This window comes from Ranitomeya variabilis, chromosome 1 (assembly GCF_051348905.1).
Source record: "Ranitomeya variabilis isolate aRanVar5 chromosome 1, aRanVar5.hap1, whole genome shotgun sequence".
In the NCBI taxonomy this organism is placed as follows: Eukaryota; Metazoa; Chordata; class Amphibia; order Anura; family Dendrobatidae; genus Ranitomeya; species Ranitomeya variabilis.
Genome location: NC_135232.1, coordinates 750672503 through 750691509, shown reverse-complemented (window position 1 = coordinate 750691509; position 19007 = coordinate 750672503). Strand labels below are relative to the sequence as shown.

At 44.5% G+C, this 19007-nt stretch overlaps 1 protein-coding gene and 1 long non-coding RNA gene across 3 annotated transcripts in view; both read left to right on the top strand.

The window, feature by feature from the left end:
* The first annotated feature begins 1123 nt into the window (after positions 1-1123).
* LOC143765336 (uncharacterized) lies at positions 1124-2740 on the top strand. The gene is made up of 5 exons (XR_013213373.1): positions 1124-1180; positions 1274-1333; positions 1422-1490; positions 2187-2411; positions 2641-2740. It is a non-coding gene; the product is annotated as an uncharacterized LOC143765336 (long non-coding RNA).
* A 4529-nt stretch (positions 2741-7269) lies between these two features.
* USE1 (unconventional SNARE in the ER 1) overlaps positions 7270-19007 on the top strand; it is a 77945-nt gene continuing 66207 nt past the window's right edge. The window contains exons 1-2 of one of the 2 annotated variants that reach the window (XM_077270523.1): positions 7270-7446; positions 18882-18931. In XM_077270523.1, coding sequence (XP_077126638.1) covers positions 7345-7446; positions 18882-18931 — 152 coding nt within the window. In that variant the 5' untranslated portion in view covers positions 7270-7344. The other variant, XM_077270532.1, reaches the window with a different exon arrangement.

The following is a 19007-nucleotide window of genomic DNA, read 5'->3' as shown; positions in this document are numbered from 1 at the left end:
TGCACAACAAATTTTGTGGTCTATTTTCTCCTGTAAGGCTAGGTTCACATTGCGCTAGGTGAGTCTGTCTAACGGACACGTTTTTAAGTAGTGAAAACGCAATATAACGCACATACTAACGTGCCCATAGACTTGCATTGTCTGACGCCTCATGACGCATGCCAAATTTGGCATGCGTTAGTCACATAACGTTTTTTTCTGACGGACCTTGGAACGCGGCTTGCAGCGTTTTTGGGTCCGGCCAAGCTAACGCAATACTAACGGAAGCGTTAATTCTGACATTGATGTCTATGGCAAACGCAGCCAGACGCAAATCTTGATAAATTTCCAAAAAGAACCATACGTTTTAATAGCGTTTGAGGGAGGTCCATGTGGTCATGTGACAGGAAACAGGATTTCGGCCATTAACTATCCCCAGCGCACATCCTGAGGCCTGCTCCACACCAGAGAAAAAGTGTCTTGCAAAAGATCACAGGAAATGTAAGTACATTTGTATATATATATATATATATATATATATATATATATATATATATATATATATATATATATATATATATATATACTAGATGGTGGCCCGATAACGCATCGTGTATTCTAGAATATGCATGTCCACGTAGTATATTGCCCAGCCATATAGTATGTAGTATATTGCCCAGCCACGTAGTATATTGCCCAGCCATGTAGTATGTAGTATATTGCCCAGCGACGTAGTATACATCACAGAGCCACGTAGTGTATTGCACAGTGAAGTAGTATACAGCACCCAGCGAAGTAGTATACAGAACCCAGCGACGTAGTATACAGAACCCAGTCACGTAATATATTGCACAGCGACGTTTGTCACAGTACCCTGTGTGAGCGGTGAGCAGAGGGGTGTATGCGGGCGCCGGGCAGTGAGTGCGGGGCGGCCCTTTTTTTTCTGACTGTGCGCGTCGCTGACTGGTCGCGGCAGCCATGACAGGCAGCTGCCGAGACCAATCAGCGAATTAATACCGTGACAGAAGGACAGAAAGACGGAAGTACCCTAGACAATTATATAGTAGATATCTCTGTATACATCATGGGAGTCTGTATTGTACGACGGATGTGTGTGTACTAAAAATGTATTGCTTTGTTGCAGATGTCGGATAGTGAGGGAAGCAGCAGCAGCGTGTCTGCGGTTTTTTCTTCTCAGTCGGTAGGCTTGCACTTTAAAAAACCACTAAAATTTGTGTGAAAATTCAGTGTATTAAGCTACGCATGTGTATAATCATGTTTCTATTGCAAATAGGAGTCTTCGGAGCCCGAGGCTGCTAGGCCCCCCCAAAAAAAACAGGCAAAACCAACAAAGGTACATGGCAGACATTTTTAAGTTTTGCAAACATAAATTTATTGATCAAAGAAATGTAATTTTTTTTTCCCATTTACATACACAATAGGTTGTGGCACACGGAGGACACAAGAGGAAGAAGGTTCCTCGCCGTCTGTCGTCTCCACAACTGCCAGTGGTAAATATAAAACTAGAAATTTTCTATCCAATATTTATCTACAATCTATCTATTCACTTTCTATCTGCTATATCTATAAACTATCTATCCACTATCTATCTATCTCTCTCTCTCTCTATCTTTCGCTGTATCTATCTATCTATGTATCTATCTATGTATCTATCTATCTATGTATCTATGTATCTATCTATCTATGTATCTATCTATCTATGTATCTATGTATCTATCTATCTATGTATCTATCTATCTATGTATCTATCTATGTATCTAACATAGACAGATAGATAGATACATAGATAGATACATAGATAGATAGATTCTATCTATCTATCTATGTATCTATCTATCTATGTATCTATATCTATCTATGTATCTATCTATGTATCTATCTATGTATCTATCTATGTATCTATCTATGTATCTATCTATCTATCTATGTATCTATCTATCTATCTATGTATCTATCTATGTATCTATCTATCTATGTATCTATCTATCTATGTATCTATCTATCTATGTATCTATCTATCTATCTATGTATCTATATCTATCTATGTATCTATCTATGTATCTATGTATCTATCTATGTATCTATGTATCTATCTATGTATCTATGTATCTATCTATGTATCTATCTATTAGTCTACCAATAAACTGAAATTGAACCTTTCAACATAACGTTTTGTGTTTACATAGTCCAAGTCAGCGAGCCAAAAAAAAAAAGGATTGTGGTTGACGAAGAGCCGTTGACCATTCACAACGAGACACTGATCAACCTTGTGGAAGCCAACCCCTCAATATGGGACCAAAGCGACAGCTCCCACCATGACATAGTAAAGAACCGCAAGTTGTGGGATCAAATTATCTCACACTTCGATCCCCGATACATGGAGAAGTCGTCAACCTCAAAGAAAAAAATTGGTAAATATTGGTGATGTTAAATTGTCTACTATCTATCTCTGAACTATCAACTACCTATACACCAAACTATTTCTCTATCATCTATAATAATTACTATCTATCAACTATCTATCTTCTAGCTATATATCAACTATCTTAACTAACTATACACAATTTTTAAACTATCAATATAAGAACTGTCTACTAATATATATATATATTTTTTTTAACCTTTTTTTAAAACTTACAGCGGATGCGGTCCATACCCGCTGGAAATCAATAAGGGACCGCTTTGTCCGTGACTACCGGAATAGTCAAAATGTACCAAGCGGAGCAGGTGCAAAACGGGTGACCCCGTATGTGCATTACGAGCAATTGCTCTTTCTTCAAAAACATTGTCTCAGCGCTCGTAAGTACAAATTGGTCTGTGTGCGAGACAAAATTGTTTAAAAATTAAAGCAAAATTATATATATTTTTTTTGGTTACAGCACGATATGCAGTACCGCCGCGCCTAGACAGGCAGAAGAACTGGAGCCATCTCCTCTGGAACCAAGTCAGCAGATGGGCGCTGAAGACGTCTCTGTCATCAGCGAGCCACGATCTGGGGAGAGAAGCACTGTGGCTTCAGGTGTGAGTGCCCGGTTGCAATCAGTGCGTGGACGCAAGCGAGCTTCACAAAAAGATGAAGCTGATGCCATTATTGTTGATGGACTTCAGCGGGTTGAGGACATGTGTCGGAGTGAACTGAAAGACCTGAGGCGGGAAATTACCGACTTGCAATCTCGCGAGTCTGTATATTCTGCAAATGAATGGAAGCTACTTTTTTTGTCCTATGTTCCTGTAGCACAAAATATTCCGGCACACAGAAACCTTTTGTTTTGGCAAAGACTGAATGACCTTCTTGAGGAATTTGTGGGACCCCAGGAACCAGCTCCATCGACAACCAGAAGAATAGACATGCCAGCCTACAACCCTCAATATAGAGCCCAGTGTGAACCGAGCATGGAACATCAGAGACAAAGTAGCAGTCCATCATACACCTGGGCAGACAATACGCCCGCGCAATACCAGGTTCTATAGTACAGCTCACTGTCCCCAGCCAGGTGCAAACTGTGTTTCACGTTTTTTGGTTCATTGCTTTTTTTCCCACCCAATTTCGTGTGTGTTTTTTTACATCCCTATGGGATATCATATGTAACAAGTTCACAACTGTTCTTTCATAAAAATTTGGAAACTTAAGTAAACTGTTTAAAATCTGATTCTTGTATGACTGTGAACACAACATAACAGTAATGTAACATTTTACAAGACATATTTTACAAGACATATGGGAAATAAAAAAAACCAAAAAAACAAAAACATCAGGACACAGCTTCAGACTTGAAATAAATTTTACACGTGTCTGTCTTGCCATGGAACATGCCCCTCATGTATGAAGTACTGTGCAAATTGGTCACGAATCCTCATTATTTGTGCTGTAGACCGAACAGCAGTAGATTCAATGCTCATGAGGTTCGACTCACAATTATCTGGGTCAACCACCTGGGGTTCATGTCTGGCCACAAAATTATGCAGACAGATGCATGCCTTCACAACACGGTCCACATTTTCTGGTTGCAGTTGCATGCACGTTAGTAGAATTCGCCATTTTAATGTCAAAATACCAAAGGTGCACTCCACATAACGTCTTGCCCGGCTCAAGCGATAATTAAAAATGCGCTTGGTGGAGTTCAGACTGCGGCTTGAGTACGGTTTGAGGAGATTTTGCCCAAGTTGGAACGCCTCATCACCAACTAAAACAAAGGGCAAACTTGGGTCTTCGGTCCCCGGTAGAGGTCGTGATGAGGGTAAGTTAAAATTGTTGCTGTACAAACATCTCCCCATGTTGGAGTCTCTGAAGACTCTGGAATCGTTAGTACGGCCATACGCACCAATATCCACAGCTACAAACCGGTATCTTGCATCCGCAATAGCCATCAAGATTATCGAGAAGTATTTTTTATAATTATAGTACAGGGACCCACTATGCGCTGGTTTCTGAATCCGTATGTGCTTGCCGTCCACGGCACCAATACAATTGGGGAAATTAGCCACATCCTCGAACTGTTGGAAAATCGCTAGCCACATTTCTGATGTTGGGGTTGGTAGCACAAGTGGTTGCAAGTTGTTCCAAATGGCATCACAAGTTTCCCGAACCAGTTGGCAAATTGTTGACTTCCCCAGTCTAAATTGGTAATGCAGTGACGCAAAAGATTCTCCAGTAGCCAGATATCTGTTGGCATTTAAAAAGAAAAAAAAAAGGAAATTGTTTAGGATTTTAAAGGACAACTAAAAGGCTACATACAATAGAATATACAATTGCTAAATGAACATTATGCCCCACGATGCCTAGATCTAGTCTTTGTCAATAGAATGAGAAAAAAATTTATAATTACCTCACAGTCACTACTAAACGTTCCTCCGCACAGATGCTTTCACGGAATGTGCTGCGATGATGATGTATCTCATCCTTCACATGTGAAAGCAGAACATCAAAGGTCTCAATGGACATCCGTAGATAGCGTTGGAATTTTGAAGGGTGATCCCGAAGCTGAAGATACAGGGTGTGAAAGGCACCATAAGTACTCCGCAAGAAATTAACTTCGTGGATCCAATATCTCCTTTGCGAACTACGCTTTCTCTGCCGAAGTCGCAACCGCATCAAGCGAAATCGAACCAGCTCAGACACAAACATCTTACTAGCAGAAGTTCACTCAATGCTTTCAAAATGGAGAATGAGTCTGCACCCACACCCCGACGAGGACAAAAGGAGAAAAAAAAAAAACAACTTTATTGACAGTGACAAACGCAGACAAACGGATACATCGCGAACGGACATCAAAATGAGAAAAACGCTGTCAAAAGCGTTAACGTGAAGCCGATTTTTCGACAAATTGGCTCCTTTTCTGTACATGTGTTTAACGGATCCGTTTAACGCCATGTACTTGACGCAATGTGAACCTAGCCTTACCCTTGTGAAAATAAGAAAAAATATTTGGTTCCAAAGTAAAAAATTTTGTGAAAAAAGTTAAATGTTTTTCCTTCCACAATGCTTTAGTTCTCATGAAGCACCTGAAGGGTTAATAAACTTCTTGAATGTGGTTTTGCGCACCTTAATGGGTGCAGTTTTTAGAATGGTGTCACTTTTGGGTATTTTCTGCTATATTGACCCCCCCAAACTCACTTCAAATGTGAGGTGGTCCATAAAAAAAAAATGGTTTTGTAAATTTCATGGCATGGGACAGAATGAGGGATATGGTTGCTTTTATTTTTGTTTTATTACAGGAGATGAGGGGTTCAATTGAATGGACGTTTGGTCATTATAACTGTGTGTTTTATTTTTAAATCAAAAAGGAAAAGTGTGTTTAGTCTTATTTCTAATAAAGGACTTTATTCTGGCTGTGTCTTTATCATATAACTATAGGATTAGTAATGGATAGGTGTATTGTAGACGCCTCTCCATTACTAAGCTGTAGGCTTGATGTCACTGGACACTACAACCATACAGACATCAGCCCCACCGCTACAGGGCAAGTGGGAAGAGCCGGGCAAAGTGCCAGGATTGGCGCATCTAATAGATGTGCCTTTCCTGGGCAGCTACGGGCTATTTTGAGGCTGGGGGGGCTAATATCCATGGCCCCTTACCAGCCTGAGAATACCAGCCCCCAGCTGTCTGCTTTAGCAAGGTTTTTGTCAAAAATGGGGAGGACCCCACTACGGGTTTTAATTTTGTTTAACCCTTTCATGACCGTGGGTATTTTCGGTTTCGTTTTTTGCTCCCCTTCTTCCCAGAGCCATAAGGCTATGTGCACACGTTGCGGAATGGTGTGTGGATTTTTCCGCACTGATTTTGGTAAATTTGCAGGAAATCCGCACTGCGGATTCCACCTGCGGTTTTACACCTGTGGATTTCTATTATGGAGCAGGTGTAAACTGCTGCGGAATCTGCACAAAAAATTGACATGCTGCGGAATAAACAAGGCAGCGTTTCCGTGCGGTTTCTTCTGCAGCATGTGCACTGCGGATTTTATTTTCCATACGTTTACATGGTACTGTACAGCGCATGGAAAACTGCCAATCCGCTGCAGATCCACAGCAAAATCCGCAGCGTGTGCACATACCCTACCTTTTTTTATTTTTGGTCAAAATGGCCATGTGACTGCTTGATTTTTTGCGGGACAAGTTGCACTTTTGAAAGACACCGTTGGTTTTAACATATCATGTACTGGAAAACGGGGGGAAAAAAATTCCAAGTGCGGTGAAATTGCAAAAAAAGTGCATTTCCACAGTTGTTTTTGGGTTTAGTTTTACCATGTTCACTAAATGCTAAAACTGACCTGCCATTATGATTCTCCAGGGCATTATAAGGTCACACACACCAGAAACATTTGCTGGATCCGTTTTATTTCAAAAAACGACGCATTGTGACGGAAAAAGGAAAGACGGAAGTGTGAAAGAGGCCTTAACTAAAAAATATCCTAGACGTGTTTGGTGGCTATGAACTCTTACTGGCCTGGAAAGTCAGTTTTAACATTTGGTGACGATGGTAAAAAAAAAAAATTGTAGAATTCCATTGCTTTTTGCAATTTCACCACACTGATGTTTGAGGCACAGGTGCTGCTGACCTTTTCTCTGCTATCATCAGTTCTCCAAACTAAGTACAGTCAGACACCAATGCGGCTAAAGTCGCTCTCAGATACATCTATACTGTAATGTCGCATAAAAGCCCATTCGCCGACATGGTAACCATGTACCCTGCTTCACCCGTGACGTGACGTGACGTGACGTCGGCTGGAGAGACGCAAGCTGCGAAGTGGATGAAATCACGTGAGCTCTGCTAAATGCCGCCTCCTCCAACATGGCCGCCTCCGCAGGCCATGACGTGGCTTTCTACTTCCGGTACAGCTCACGGCTATGGCGAAGTCCAGGCTGGAGCTGAATTTTGTGCGTCTTCTGTCTCGCTGCGAGAGTATGGCGTCTGAGCGCAGGGAGCAGGGGGAGTGGAGGCTGGAGAAGGTGAGAGGGCGGTGCGGGGATATGCTGCAGTGTCACCTTGTCCCTCTCCCCTCCGTCCTGAGGGGGCGGCAAGCAGTGCTGCGACCTCCTGCCACATGGTGGCTTCTCCACACTGCTGCCAAGAAAGCGGCTCGGTCTTACTGAGAAAAGTACTTCACAATGCACTGCTGGAAATCGCCTTATTGTATGATCTCTGCTGTCTTATGGAGGATGCACCTTACACGTCAGGACAACTGTGTCACCCGTGGGTGTAACCCTGACTGACCTTAAGCATCACTTGTGGTAGGAATGTCATTAATCACAAAGTGGAAGCCTTCCTGTCCCCCCGCGTGGACTTCCCCAGAACCCCGTCCGCGGTACAAGCCCCTGTCCCCTCGCCACGGACCCCCCTGTCCTTGGTGCAAGCCCCTGTCCCCTCGCCACGGACCCCCCTGTCCTCGGTGCAAGCCCCTGTCCCCTCGCCACGGACCCCCCTGTCCTCGGTGCAAGCCCCTGTCCCCTCGCCACGGACCCCCCTGTCCTCGGTGCAAGCCCCTGTCCCCTCGCCACGGACCCCCCTGTCCTCGGTGCAAGCCCCTGTCCCCCGCGCGGCCATGTTAAAGGGAACCTGTCACCCCCAAAATCGAAGGTGAGCTAAGCCCATTGGCATCAAGGGCTTATCTACACCATTCTGGAATGCTCTAGATAAGCCCCCGATGTATCCTGAAAGATGAGAATAAGAGGTTAGATTATACTCACCCAGGGGCGGTCCGATGGGCGTCGCAGTCCGGGGCCTCCCATCTTCTTACAATGACGTCCTCTTCTTGTCTTCACGCTGTGCCTCCGGCACAGGCTTACTTTGTCTACCCTGTTGAGGGCAGAGCAAAGTACTGCAGTGCGCAGGCGCCGGGAAAGGTCAGAGAGGCCCGACATGTTGGGGGTAGGTGTACACAGTCCAGAGTTGCCGCGGGTTAAACGCAGTGTACTTGTGCAGCGTCCAACCTGCAGCGTCCAGATATTACAGCGTAGTGGATGGGATTCCTAGAAATCCCATAACCACTATGTGTTCAGAGACACCACGGCTCACCCATGGAGACGGACATGCAGTGCGTCTTTCCAGACTGCAGCACGTCAATTTCTCTTGGGGAGATGCGATCCTCCACATGAGAAATGTCACCAATAGAATGTATTGGACGCGGTGACTCCGCACGGTTCAGTGAGTACACACAGATTTACCTGCATCCAAAACGCTGCTAGTTCCGGATGGTGAGCACCCGGCTTTAGGCAGTTATCTTCCTACCACCCCTTGGTTGGCTTACTGTACACCTTTATTTTGTGCCAAAGTAATAGCGCACACCATTAAAGGGATGTTCCAAAGCCATAGGTGATTTTCATACTAAGTAATGTAGTAATTTCACTTTTCTAATAAACTTCAATTAAAGATTCCCTACTGTTCCCTCTCTGCCCCGGTGCGTACTGGGATATTTTCATCAGGATGTCATTAGGGAGCTGGCGTGGTTCCTGCACCAGCTGCTGTCGCCACCCTGAAATGAAGCGTCATCAGTGACATATGTTTCATGGTCTGGGCTAGTCAGCGGCGGAGTTATCCTTGGTACAACCTGTGCGGCTCACAGGGGCCCACTTCTACCTCCAAAGCAGGTGCAGTTTTCCATTTTTAGGAGCTCTTGGGCTGTAAAGTGCCCACCATGGACCCTTTTTGTGTTCACCAATGGGCTAGTCCTTGCTCTACTGAACATGTGCTGGTTGTCAGTCCCTGCTGTCTATCCCGTTGAATCCGCGCTGACCTTGCGCTCCCTTGCTGGCGCTAAAGTGACGTGTGATGGGCCAGCAAGTGAGCTCCCCTTCCTTCTCAGGGTAGTGACATCTGTTTTGGGCCATGTTAAAGGGAACCTGTCACCCCCAAAATCAACGGTGAGCTAAGCCCATCGGCATCAAGGGCTTATCTACAGCATTCTGTAATGTTGTAGGTAAGCCCCCGATGTAACCTGAAAGATGAGAAAAAGAGGTTAGATTATACTCACCCAGGGGCGGTCCGATGGGCAGTTCTCTCTTCTTGCCACATTCTCTTTTTTTCAGGGCGTAGTGTCAGTGTGCTTTCTTGATGGCTTGTCACGAGACACAGCGAGGGAGCACAGTGTCTGCCCATTCTGGAATATAGCACAAGGTGAGCTTGTGTTACAGGTGACAACCTGCACATGTTCAGTAGAGCAGGGACAAGCCCAGACCTAGAAATGGACGTCACTGATGATGCCTCATTTTCAGGGTGGGAACAGCTACTGCGGCAGTGACCGTAGCCTCTTTCCGCAGATGACGTCCCATTTGCGCAATGTAGAATGTACTGGGGATTCTTAAAGGAAATGTTATCGGAAAAAGAAAACGGAAGTTAAGGTAGAGTGGGAACAGTACAGTAGGAGATTTTTAATGTATATGTATTAGAAAAGTGGTTAGAATATTACATTAATTAGGCATTTACTGTTAACATCACCTTTGGTTTCGGACGACTCTTAACCCCTTTCTGCTCCATGATATAATAGTAGTCATAGGGAAATATATCCCTTCTTGACATTGCCTATTTCCGCTTTCAGTTTTTCTCCATCTTGTTCAAAGACCCATAACTTTTTTTTTTTTTACTTTTCTGTCCACATAGACATATGAGGATGAGCATTTAATGTTTTTGATGCTTCCTGGTATTGTTCTTCAGATATACTATGGTGCGGAAAACATGCGTTATGTTTTTCCATTGTGCAAACACAATAAAAACGCATGTGTGTATTTTTTACCTGCGGATTTCCGCATCTAATAAGTCTATTGGGAAATTTTTTCTGAAGTCAAAACCTGCCCTCTTGGCTGTAAAAAAAAAAAAAAAAAAAAACTTGCCTCAAAAAAGCCGGTTTTGCTTAGTTTTTTTCCTGAGTTTTTTCAGGGTACATTTCTCTCTTGTGCATGCTGATAGTTTAATGCAAAAAAAACAAACATCTGCCTGTACTTCATTAGGTTTTGGCGCAAAAAATGATACCTGTGTTTTTTCAGCATTTTTTGCACCACCCATTGCTTTCATTGGGTGAAAAACACTGAAAGATGCTGCATTCTGCAAAAAAGGTTTTGCACAAAATACAGAGGACAAAAAAATAAGCTATGTGTATGAGATTTCTGAAATATCGTACGCTTTGCTGGTACTGTAAAACACAGGTAAAAATTTGCATTAAAAAATGCAGCATGTGAGCATAGCTTAAGAGTCAGGTGCTGGCTGTAGCGCGCAGCCATTGCCTGCCAGGTATGGGGCGAACTTACCCCATGAGCCCGCTCCATACACCCACTACCTACTGGCACTGTACATACAGTTAGGTCCATATATATTTGACACAGACAACATTATTCTAATTTTGGTTCTAGACATTACCACAATACATTTTAAACAAAACGATTCAGATGCAGTTGAAGTTCAGACTTCCAGCTTTCATTTGACGGTATCCACATTAAAATTGGATGAAGGGTTTAGGAGTTTCAGCTCCTTAATATGTGCCACCCTGTTTTTAAAGGGACCAAAAGTAATTGGACAGATTAAATAATTGTAAATAAAATGTTCATTTCTAGTACTTGGTTGAAAACCTTTGTTGGCAATGACTGCCTGAAGTCTTGAACTCATGGACATCACCAGACGCTGTGTTTCCTCCTTTTTGATGCTCTGCCAGGCCTTCACTGCGGTGGTTTTCAGTTGCTGTTTGTTTATGGGCCTTTCTGTCTGAAGTTTAGTCTATAACAAGTGAAATGCATGCTCAATTGGGTTCAGATCAGGTGACTGACTTGGCCATTCAAGAATATTCCACTTCTTTGCTTTAATAAACTCCTGAGTTGCTTTGGCTTCATGTTTTGGGTCATTGTCCATCTGTAGTATGAAACGACGGCCAATCAGTTTGGCTGCATTTGGCTGGATCTGAGCACACAGTATGTCTCTGAATACCTCAGAATTCATTCGGCTGCTTCTGTCCTGTGTCACATCATCAATAAACACTAGTGACCCAGTGCCACTGGCAGCCATGCATGCCCAAGCCATCACACTGCCTCCGCCGGGTTTTACAGATGATGTGGTATGCTTTGGATCATGAGCTGTACCACGCCTTCACCATACTTTTCTCTTTCCATCATTCTGGTAGAGGTTGATCTTGGTTTCATCTGTCCAAAGAATGTTCTTCCAGAACTGTGCTGGCTTTTTTAGATGTTTTTTTAGCAAAGTCCAGTATAGCCTTTTTATTCTTGATGCTTATGAGTGGCTTGCACCGTGCAGTGAACCCTCTGTATTTACTTTCATGCAGTCTTCTCTTTATGGTAGATTTGGATATTGATACGCCGACCTCCAGGAGAGTGCTGTTCACTTGGTTGGCTGTTGTGAAGGGGTTTCTCTTCACCATGGAGATTATTCTGCGATCATCCACCGCTGTTGTCTTCCGTGGGCACCCAGGTCTTTTTGCATTGATGAGTTCACCAGTGCTTTCTTTCTTTCTCAGGATGTACCAAACTGTAGATTTTGCCACTCCTAATATTGTAGCAATTTCTCGGATGGGTTTTTTCTGTTTTCGCAGCTTAAGGATGGCTTGTTTCACCTGCATGGAGAGCTCCTTTGACCGCATGTTTACTTCACAGCAAAACCTTCCAAATGCAAGCACCACACCTCAAATCAACTCCAGGCCTTTTATCTGCTTAATTGAGAATGACATAACGAAGGGATTGCCCACACCTGTTCATGAAATAGCCTTGGAGTCAATTGTCCAATTACTTTTGGTCCCTTTAAAAACAGGGTGGCACTTGTTAAGGAGCTGAAACTCCTAAACTCTTCATCCAATTTTAATGTGGATACCCTCAAATGAAAGCTGAAAGTCTGAACTTCAACTGCATCTGAATTGTTTTGTTTAAAATTCATTGTGGTAATGTCTATAACCAAAATTAGAAAAAGGTTGTCTCTGTCCAAATATATATGGACCTAACTGTATATGGCAGATGTCGGTAACACTTTTTGAGCACAGAACTTTCTTATTTTGTGCCTTTGATTTCCCCTCCCTTTCTTCAGAGAGCCATAAGTTGGTTTTATTTCCAGGTCACCACCTGACAGCACACTGGAGTACGTCCTTCTTATCCATGATGGGACAGGAAACACGAGAGGTTAAAAGGACCCTCCCCCTACCACCCTTCAGTGTTTTTCCTGTCCCATTATGGATAGGAACGGCGAGAGGAAGCTACCGTTCTGTGCGGGGGGGTTGTGGATCGGGGGGGCTTTGCCTCACCCTTCCCTCCATGAGGCACCCGCTGGCTGACACCCGCCCGAGGGTCCCTCTGCCTACCAGTGTAGCGCTGCTCCTGGTATGAGGATCGCTTCCCCCTGCCGGGGGCTCTCGATCCTTCCGTCACGCCCCCTGGTGCATGCGATCCCGCCGGTGGCCTCTGCGGATGTTGGCGTCTCCATGCGGCCGGCATGGGGAAGGAAATCCGCGCTGCACCATCCTCTCTTTCCGGCCGCGCGTCACTTCCGGTTTGCGGCTGAGGGGGGCGGGCGGCGTCTCCGAAACAGGAAGCGGTAGTGAGCGCAGGAGCGCTGTACAGATGAACAGACGAGCAGAAATATAAGGTATGTGCAGTAAGCGATCTCCGGTGCATCATGGAGGACGCAGCTAGAGAAAGGCAGGAGTCCACGGCGCTAGTAAGTAGGCAGGGGGCCGGTACCATAGATACTAAAAAAAAAAAAAAAAATGGGGCATTATCCTAGAGTTTGTTATTTTTCTATAGGCGGCCTCATTACCAGAAAAATCGCTAAAGAAGCTGGGCAAAAGCAAAAAGTGTCCTATTTGTGCAGCCAAGCTGAAAGATACCTGGTAGAAACCCCTATGTGAAGCGTGCACCTGCAGAATCATAGGAGAGGAGCAGGCTTCTCTTATGTCAAATATGAGAGCCATGATAAGAGAGGAGGTCCAGGCTTCTGTATCAGGTCTGGTGCTACCCCAAGCCTCACCTTCGGAGAGACCGAGCAAAAGACAGAGGGTCGATTACTCTTCAGGAGACTCGTTATCTGCTGTATCGGATATAGAGGAGGAAGAGGAGAGCAGAGACCCTCCAGAGAGAGGGAGAAAATACTTATTCTCCGCAGCAGACACAGGAGAATTATTGGAGGCGGTGAGGCATACTATGCAAATTGAGGATCCACAACCATCTTGTTCGGTTCAAGATGAAATGTTTGGTGGCCTGCGCTCACAGACTGCGAAGGTGTTTCCAGTAAATTCCCATATCAGATCCATGATTTTGGAGGAATGGGAAGAGGCGGAGAAGAGATTGACTATCCCTAAAGATTTCCGACTCCGCTTGCCGTTTGACCCGGATGAAGTTAAAGAATGGGTCGATATTCCTAAAATAGACATTCCATTGGCTAAAGTGTCCAAAAGAACCTCAATCCCTTTTGAGGACTCTTCCAATTTAAAAGAGCCCATGGACAGAAAGGCAGATGGACTTTTAAAACGGGCCTGGGAGAGTTCTTCGGCGGTTATCGGAGCTAATATTGCAGCTACATCAGTGGCTCGCTCCATGGACCTGTGGCTAAATGATCTTCAGGATCAATTAATAGCCAAAACTCCTAGAGATACTATCCTGAAATCTCTGCCTCTGTTAAAATTGGCAACCACATTTTTGGCAGACGCGTCCGCGGAGACTGTTAGATTTGCGGCTAGAGGTCAATCTCTCTCTAATGCAGCCCGAAGAGCTATCTGGCTCAAAAGCTGGTCGGGTGATATGCACTCCAAAAATAAACTATGTTCCATACCCTTCTCTGGGGGCAGGGTCTTCGGACCGGTCCTCGACGATATCTTAGAGAAAGCCTCAGATGTAAAAAAGGGGTTCCCCGAAGAAAAGCCTAAAAGATTCCAGCCCTTTCGGAGACCCCGCTATAATCAGAAACAGGATTACAGGGGTAAAGGGAAGCAAGGTAGATGGAGCTACCAGAAAGGGGGAGACAGTAGACCCAAAACCAAAGACTCGAGTTACTCAGGTCAGAGGTCTAGCTACCATAGAAAATGACGCCATCAGAGTAGGGGGTCGTCTAGCCGGATTCCTAGAAGGTTGGAGGGAAATAACGAGTCCTTGGGTGTTACAGGTGGTGTCCCAGGGGTACAAAATCGAATTTTCCTCCCTTCCGCCCGAAAGATTTCTGGTGTCCAGCACACATCTAAAATCATCTTCCCCCATGTGGTCGGATATACAGGACCTCCTAAAAATGGCGGCAATTGTTCCGGTCCCCTCTCAAGAAGAGTACAGAGGTCATTACTCGAATCTCTTCTCGATAACAAAACCATCGGGAGAGTCGAGAACGATAATAAATCTGAAGCACCTAAACAACTAGGTGGTATACAAAAGATTCAAAATGGAGTCAATTCGATTGACCATTCCTCTGTTGGGAAGGGGTATGGTGATGTGCACTCTAGATCTAAAGAGTGCATATTACCATGTTCCCATTTACTTAAACCACCAAAAGTTCCTGCGGTTCGCGGTAAACATGGAAGGGAAGATCTATCACTTTCAATTTCGCTGTCTCCCCTTCGGCCTGGCGTCGGCTCCCAGGGTTTTTACAAAACTTATGGTAGAGGTAGTCGCATATCTGAGAAATCAGGATTTGATGGTAATCCCTTATCTAGACGACTTTTTGGTAGCGGCAGAGTCAGTAAACCAGCTCAGGATCAACTGTCAGTTCCTCATCTCCACACTAGAGAGTCTCGGATGGATCATAAATTGGAAGAAATCAGATCTAATACCGAAATCCAGAATAAAATTCCTAGGAGTCATGCTCGACTCAGAAACAAGAATGTCCTACCTTCCGGAAGACAGGCTAAAGGGTATAGTAAAAAAGGTCCATCATTTCTCCCGAGGCCGAAATACGATCAGAGACGGGATGATAATACTGGGGCTAATGATGGCTTGCATCCCTTGCGTGAGATGGAGCCAGTTTCATTCCCGACAGCTTCAGCAGGGAGTTCTGAGGAGCTGGAACAGAAGACAAAACTCTCTAAATCAAAGACTGAATCTTTCTTTTCAGATCAAGAGATCTCTGGTGTGGTGGACTCTCTCCAGGAATCTCCGGCTGGGAGTACCATGGCTTCAAACCCCGAGTGTGTCAGTCACGACAGATGCAAGTCAGGAAGGTTGGGGAGGTCATGTCCTGGGAAGATATTTCCAAGGTCGTTGGGAAAGAAAGGACAGCAAGAAGTCATCAAACCACAGGGAGTTGCATGCGGTTTGGAAGGTCTTAACGGCGGCACAACATTTGCTGAAGAACAAGCATGTAAAAATCTTCTCGGACAATACGACGACCGTAGCCTTCCTTCGACATCAGGGGGGCCCAAGACATCTGGCATTACAGGATCTGGCGGAACAGATCTTCAAGTGGGCAGAGAAGTCGGTGCGGTCAATCTCGGCTGTACATCTGGAGGGATCCAAGAACCAGTTGGCGGATTTCTTGAGCAGGAAAAGTGTATCCCCTACAGAGTGGGAACTAAACAGCGAAGTGTTCAGAGATCTTTGTCATCGTTGGGGGAAGCCGACTGTGGATCTATTTGCTACAAAGCAAAACGCAAAAGTCAAAACCTTTTACTCCCTAAACCCCTGGGAAAGCCCAGCTGCGATCGATGCCCTGTCACAACCCTGGAACGACGGTCTTCTGTATGCGTTTCCACCTCTGACATTGATTCCAAGAACACTCAGGAAAATCTGCGAGGACGGAGCCAAAGTCATCCTCATAGCTCCTCACTGGCCGAAACGAAGTTGGTTTCCATTGTTAAAAAAACTATCGGTGGAAGAACCCCTCCTGTTACCAGAGAGAGAGGATCTTCTTCTACAAGGTCCAGTTCTACACCAGAACCCAGGAGCACTTCAGTTGGCAGCCTGGATCCTGAACGGAAGGTCTTGAGGGCAAAAGGTCTTTCAGATGACGTCATTTCTACCCTTCAAGCCAGCAGAAAGCCGGTGACATCTGCCATCTACACAAAAATATGGAAAACATTCTGTGGGAAGATGACAGTTGATACTGACCATCCAGATATCCCAAAAATTCTTGACTTCTTGCAGTCAGGATTTCAAAAAGGTCTTAGACCAAGTACATTAAGGGTCCAAATAGCGGCCCTAAGTGTATTTTTTGATTTTTCTCTATCTACCCACCCCTGGATTAGTCGATTCTCTAGAGCAGTCCAGAGGCTAAGGCCATTCATTAGGAAATCAGTCCCGCCGTGGGATCTTAATCTGGTCCTGAATTTTCTGTGTGTTCAGTCCTGGGATATAACGGGAGACATAGACATTAACAAACTCTCTCTTAAAACCGCATTTTTAGTTGCGATCACATCGGCAAAAAGATTGGGGGAACTACAGCCTCTTTCGGTACAGAACCCGTATTTACAGATCTTTGATGATAAAATAGTACTAAGGCTAGATCCGGCTTTTCTCCCTAAGGTCGTTTCTGATACTAATATGAATCAGGAGATTATTTTACCGTCTTTTTGCCAATTCCCTAAAAATCAAAAAGAAAGATTTTTTTCATAACCTTGATGTAAGAGAGTCAGTACTCAGGTACCTTGATTTATCTAGACCCTGGAGACAGGACAATAACTTGTTCGTTCAGTTCAGGGGTTCAAATAAGGGGAAAAAGCGTCTAAAGCGACTATTGCACGGTGGATAAAATCTACAATTGATTTAGCCTACAAAGCTAAAGGTCTAAATTCCCCGGTTAATCTTAAAGCCCACTCATCTAGGGCCATGGCCACATCATGGGCGGAGAAAGGGGGGGCTACGGCAGACCAGATCTGTAGAGCTGCATCATGGTCTAATCTTAGTACCTTTTCTAAACACTATAAGTTAGATGTAGTTTCGCCTCAGTTGGCCTTTGGTAGAAAGGTACTTCAAGCAGTGGTCCCACCCTAAATACCATTCTCCTTTGGTATTTCTCCAGTGTGCTGTCAGGTGGTGACCTGGAAAACAGTAATTAGACTTACTGGTAATTGTATTTCCAGGAATCCATCCTGACAGCACTGTTAGTTCCCTCCCTATTGTTTGATCTTTATACTTATGTGATGTAACATTTGTATGATTGATTATTTAGTTGTAATAAAACTTGTTTTTGCATCCATCCAGATGTGTTACTTTGGAAAAACACTGAAGGGTGGTAGGGGGAGGGTCCTTTTAACCTCTCGTGTTTCCTGTCCCATCATGGATAAGAAGGACGTCCTCCAGTGTGCTGTAAGGATGGATTCCTGGAAATACAATTACCAGTAAGTCTAATTACTGTTTTTTCTATTAGCATAGTCATATGAGGGCTTATTTTTTTTAAATGTATTTACACTGGAAACATACAGAAATTGTTACATCTCTCCAGCCCTAAATCTGCCGCCTGTCTTTACTGCAGCCACCACTAGGAGGGGCTCCGTGCATATTCATTTATGTGGTTACTCTTGAACACAATGGAAACTTTAAAGCACCACTCTGCTTTTTTTTATTTTAGCATTGTAGTGCTGCTAGTAATAGAAGTTCACTGCACAGAGTCTTATACTCACCAGCCACCATCTTTAGATCTTACCGGGTTCCACTCCAGTCCCACACCACCATGTTGTAGCCGCAAAATCTGACCGAACAGAAGGCAGAGGTAACGGTCACAAGCTCTCAGTGTAAGTCTAGGAGAACCTTGTTTTGGCTCTCATAGACTTATATTGGGTAGTGACTTCCAGACCGCCCAGTAAGCACTGTAGTGATAACAGATGAAGATGGCATCTGGTAGGTATAATACTAGGGGCAGGGAACTTAAATTAGTAACACCACATCAGTGCTGCAATAAATAAAAGCAGGAGTGGGGCTTTAAAACATTTTTATTGTTTATTTTTACAGGAATTAGAACTCCTCCATTCTGCCAAGATATAGGGCCCCAATGATGATCAATGTTCAATGTCCATATGTAACACTCCCTACAGGGCTACCCCAGCTCTTCTTCCTGACAGTGAAAGCACATGTGAGCAGCTACCGGGCACTCTAAAGAACATCAGTGACCAGATGGTTGAGGACTGCAGCGCCATGGCTTGTGGCTCCCGGCCCGCCGCGGCTTGTGGCTCCCGGCCCGCCGCGGCTTGTGGCTCCCGGCCCGCCGCGGCTTGTGGCTCCCGGCCCGCCGCGGCTTGTGGCTCCCGGCCCGCCGCGGCTTGTGCACCATAGCTCTAAATCAAGAAACCTGAGCGTTTTAGAGCCAGATCAACTTATTTATATGTGCCCCATAGCAGTTGCATGATTTGTCTTTGTGTATAAATGCTACTTTTATTTGCATGGGTCCTTATATGAGTTTCATTGTGTTGTCAACAGAGAATCTTAAAAATGAGACGAGCCAAATATAATAATCTATTTCACCTTATCTCACTGCTTCTTCCCTTCAGTTTGTTGGAGCTCTAGAAGAAATGCTTACTTCAATTAAAAAGGACTCCAGGTATGTGCGGCCTCTAATCTACGGACCATTCTCTTCCATGACCGGCGTTGTTCCCAAATGCTGTTCCTGATGGCAC